General features: G+C 40.2%; 1 protein-coding gene across 5 annotated transcripts in view; it reads right to left on the bottom strand.

The window, feature by feature from the left end:
- Positions 1-5,000, bottom strand: part of LOC119598681 (multidrug resistance-associated protein 1-like) — a 36,970-nt gene that overhangs the window by 12,154 nt on the left and 19,816 nt on the right. For all 5 annotated transcript variants that reach the window (XM_037948409.1, XM_037948411.1, XM_037948410.1 and 2 more), the window contains 7 exons: positions 4,428-4,553; positions 3,827-3,996; positions 2,770-2,958; positions 1,958-2,135; positions 1,597-1,765; positions 1,099-1,250; positions 109-246 (listed from right to left, as the gene is read on the bottom strand). In XM_037948409.1, the coding sequence (XP_037804337.1) occupies positions 109-246; positions 1,099-1,250; positions 1,597-1,765; positions 1,958-2,135; positions 2,770-2,958; positions 3,827-3,996; positions 4,428-4,553 (1,122 nt within the window). The remainder of the gene's footprint in view (positions 1-108; positions 247-1,098; positions 1,251-1,596; positions 1,766-1,957; positions 2,136-2,769; positions 2,959-3,826; positions 3,997-4,427; positions 4,554-5,000) is intronic.

Raw genomic sequence — 5,000 nt, 5'->3', positions numbered from 1 at the left:
ATAAATATAAAATAATCCTGTGACATGAAATAATCAATCAGAGTTTGAAATCTTCCTAAATAGTATATGATAGATATAACTACAAACAATTAAGCTTTCATAACTTACCATGCAAGGAGAGCTGTTAAAAATGAAAGAATTGAAAGCTTTGAGGAAAGCCACTTTCTTCAGGAGCCTTATTTCTTCATTCCTCACTTCTTGCACCTTGCTGGCAAAAGACCCTTCCCAGGCATACAGCTTTAGGACCTGTGATTGCGGGAGGCGATGATTAGGGGATGAGGGATTAAGTGGGCAAATATAGGTGTTATGCTCATCTACATTAGCATGACCTCTTATATAAAGACGTACACTCAAGCACAGAGACATATTTAGTATTACAGTCAATCCCCTTTCCTTGAATCATGTCCTCTTAGTATCATCGTTACTATCTATTTTAACTGATGATTCGGTTTTCGGTCCTCCCACGCAAGGGCTAGTACAGACCTTTTTTTCTCTTAACTCAGCTTTATATTTCAAACGGACCAGGGTAGTGGTTCCCACCCTTTTTGCATGTGCGACCCCTTTCTGAAACCTCCCACACATCTGCAACCCCCTTCACCCTAACTTCAGCCATTCTATTTACAATAGAATTCTGGACTAAGAGAAAGAAATATTCCATAGTCTGAGCAAGCTTTATTCAACTAACTATAATGCAAAACTTGAAGACAGGGCTTCATAGCATATTCTTAATATGAACACTATCAGACATGAAGGCATTATTTTCCCGAAGGCTTTGCAACCCCCACGCTAACCCTCTGTGACCCACCAGTTAAGAACTCACTGTAACTCCTCCAGTTTCAGAAAAGAAATCATTGGAAATTCATTCCAGATTCTAGAGTACTTCTAATTAACAAGCCTCCTTTTTTTATTCTAATCAGCTAGCGCTGCTATATAATTTGAGCATTTACGAAAATATTTTCTTTGTAGTTTTTATTGAAATTTGCCACCTTCAATACCATTTCATTTATTTCTTCTCAAAAGAGAATCAGAGTTCAACAAAGTGTGTTGTCATCGTTTCCTTTCCTGAGACTGTTCTCAGAATACATTACAGACACTCACCTTTATCCCGCTGATGATCTCGCTGACCATCTTGACTCTCTGATCGCGGAACTTGAGTGCAGCGAACAGCAAACTCTTCATTCTGTTGGACAAGTAGCTGTTCAGAGGAACGATCAGGAAGAGGACCGCAACTCCGGCCAGCACACTCACGCCTGAAGGAGGGAGGGCGATGGCCAAAGTCGTGTTAAGAATGGGGATAATAGGCTATTTGATGTTATAATTCCTGTTATAATTATTGTTGTAACTTTTATTGTTGCTGTCTTTATGGTAGCACCTGATATATATATATATATATATATATATATATATATATATATATATATATATATATATATATATATATATATGTGTGTGTGTGTGTGTGTGTGTGTGTGTGTGTGTGTGTGTGTGTGTGTGTGTGTGTGTGTGTGTGTGTGTGCGCGTGTGTGCGTGTGTTTATATCATGCATATATACCATATAAATCAATATCATACACTCCTACCCTAGAGAGACTTTACCAAGTTCCCCCCACAAGAAGACCATGGTGATGAGGAAGATGGCGGGCGCCCCGAAGAGACTCCAGAGCAGGATGATAGTGTCGCCGACGCACTGCGCGTCCACGGCCATCAGGTTCACGATCTCGCCCAGGGTGGAGTCCCGCCTCGCTGCCCCGGAGAGACTGAGGGCCTGGGGGTCGGGGCATTGGTGGGGGAAGCAGGAAGGAAAAGAGAAGAGGGAAATGCTATGTTAAAAACTAGGAAAATATTAATGTAACATTTCAGAAAAAAAATAAATGTTCAAGCATGAGTGCAAACGTGTCTGTGGTTCCGGTGTGTACAAGTGCTCAAGCTGCTTGGCCACTCGGCTCTCCCAACTGACCTTCCTGTACACCGCCGACATGATGACGGACCGAACCCGAACAGAGAGGACGGTGATCTTGAAGTAGAATTTGTTCCTGAGGAGGGTCGAGACGATGCAGGAGAGGAACAGAGACACAGCATACAGGTAGCCGTGCCAGGGAGGCTGCTTCTCGTCCGCCATGAAGGTTATAACGAGACTGGAAATTGATGAAACGGAGGAAAGAGTGGTTGGATTGAGAACCGGAAGAGGCTGCGCCAGGAAGTGTGTAAGAACGTTTGTGAAGGAGAAAGGTGTGCAGAAAAAACACAAGTGTGCTTTAGATGAAGAGGAAATTTGAATTGTGTGGAGAATTAACATAGACAGACTGAGATAAAGAAATGAGAAAATAATAGGTTCGGAATAAAACGGTTTGGGTTTTATTATTGTGTAATGACAATACACACACACACACACACACAATAATAAAACCCAAACCGTTTTATTCCGAACCTATTATTTTCTCATTTCTTTATCTCTATCTATATATCCCTATCAATCTCTATCTATCTATCTATCCCTATCTATCTATCTCTATCTCTGTCTATCATTCTCTATCTCAATCTATCTAGCTCTATCTTTCTGCCTGTAGCTATCTATCTCTATCTATCTAGCTCTATTTATGTCTATCTATCAATCTCTATCTATCTCTATCTTTCTATCTATCTCTATCTACATATCTTTATCTATATATCTCTATCAATCTCTGGCTATCTATCTATCTATTTATCTATATCTATCTATCTATATGCATCTATCTATATATTCCTTTTCGTTATCCCGTCGCCACTAACCTCAGCACCTGGGGCGTGACGAACCGCGACCCTTCAGCCAGCAGGTAGATGGCGCCCAGAAGGATGAACGGCTTTCCAAACATCCTCCACAGGCTGAGTAGGATGGGCGTTTGGCTTTCTGATGAGGGCAAACTCGTGAATTGTATTTCTCCGTGTTTGTCTTTCTCCTTTGTGGGCCAGGATTTGATTCTGAAAGAGAGGTATTGGGGGTCTTGTACATCGGCGTTTGAGCGTATGGTGTCTGTGCTGTGTGTGCGGATGTTGGGGTAGTAAGGATGTGTAAGTCATGTGTATTAAATGCGTAAGTATATACATATCGAATTGATTGGTGTTTTTTTGGTAATTAGGAGTTCCTTTAACTCATCCCTAAGATACAAATTTTTTTTTTCTTTTTGACACAGGCGTAAAAGAAACGCTCTTCCTATTATGGATAACAGAGATATTATTTTATTCCTAACAACACAAACCCTGTTATTGCCCTATTTCACCCTGTTTCAAGCATCACAAACCCCTTAATATAACCTATTTCCTAAAAACACACACCCATTAATGCCACCATATTTCTAACAACACAAACCCCATATCGCCTATTTCCTCAGATGACAAATCCCATAATATCACCCTATATCTAACAACACACACGCCATAATATAACCTGTTTCCTCTGAACACAAACAATTAATGCTAACCTATTCCAGACAACTCAAACTCCATAACATTACCCATTTCTTCAACCCCCCATAACATTACATTATTTCCAACACTACAAACCCCTATAATATAACCCATTTCTTCAGATCCTAAACCCTTTCATATATGATTAATTTAGTTATATTAATTCACAATTTACTTATATTCCATTTATCACTAATGGTTATTCTTGGTCTGACAGGCTATCTGTGTCCATTTGCTTCTAAATTACTTCCTGTGCAAGGAATGACCGGGGCGGTGCGGGAACTGGCCGCGTGTCAGCAAGATAGCTAGACGAGACCGCTTACCACCGCACCACACCGCACCCAGTACGCTACTCTTAATAACCACCCAAAGGCCCTGTTACCTGGTGGCGGCTTCCCACTGCGCGCCGAGGGTGGAGGTCGTGTTCTCGGGTACCAAGTCCCAGAGGTCTTCGGACGTGAGAGGGCGCCGCCAGCCCCGCCACACGATGGATCCGCTCCAGAAGAAGAAGAGGCGGTTGACGAAGGAGGCTTGCAGAAGCGGAGAGGGATTCTGGGGGGGAAGGGGGAGGGGGGAGGTTAGTGGGTTGGAAAAGGGGAGGGGTTTAGGGGAAAGGGGGGTAGGGGATGTGTTTGTTATATATCTTTTTTTGTGGGAGGAGGGGTTGGTTTGCATCTCTCTCTCTCTCTCTCTCTCTCTCTCTCTCTCTCTCTCTCTCTCTCTCTCTCTCTCTCTCTCTCTCTCTCTCTCTCTCTCTCTCTCTCTCTCTGTCTGCGGTTCATACTTATATAAAAAGCCAGAGCATCATCTCACTGATATGACCTTAGGGCAATGTAAATCCGGTAACAATAAGATTTTTTATTGTTGTTGTTGTTCTGTTATTGTTATTGGTTTTGTATATTTTTTTATTCATTTTACCCCCATGTTACTTTGACTGCATGATAAGTGCTATTGTGTGTGTTCAGCTGCCCAGTGACTCGTACCTCCGTTTCGCTGAGTCTCTTCACGGCAGAGGGGGCGTCGCTGAAGCAGTTGGCGAGGAAGAGGGCGACGCAGAAGAGGAACTGCACGAGGAAGGTCGCCACTAGCACAGGGGGAGGAGCGTCTGTCTGACGTCTCGACATAATAATTGTATTAAAAAACACAAAACAATATATATATATAAATTATATATATATATATATATATATATATATATATATATATATATATATATATATATATATGTATATATATATATATATATATATATATATATATATATATATATATATATATATATATATACATATATATATATATATAATATATATATATTATATATATATATATATATATATATATATAACAGAATTATGATGAAAATGGGCATTTTACTTACAAATAGTTATCATATTATAAATTTCGAAAATATGTTAGTGAACAAATATAAAACCCCTGCTGACTGATTATAAGAACATAATTTTGTTTTGCTTTTTACAGAAGCAATGTCCAAAAAAATAATAGGGGATTATGGTAATAACAGACTGCACAACGTTCCAGTTCTTAAATGTACT

This window comes from Penaeus monodon, chromosome 41 (assembly GCF_015228065.2).
Source record: "Penaeus monodon isolate SGIC_2016 chromosome 41, NSTDA_Pmon_1, whole genome shotgun sequence".
NCBI lineage: Eukaryota > Metazoa > Arthropoda > Malacostraca > Decapoda > Penaeidae > Penaeus > Penaeus monodon.
The sequence above is the reverse complement of the archived record's forward strand: the minus strand, read 5'-3'. Positions and strand labels throughout refer to the sequence as shown.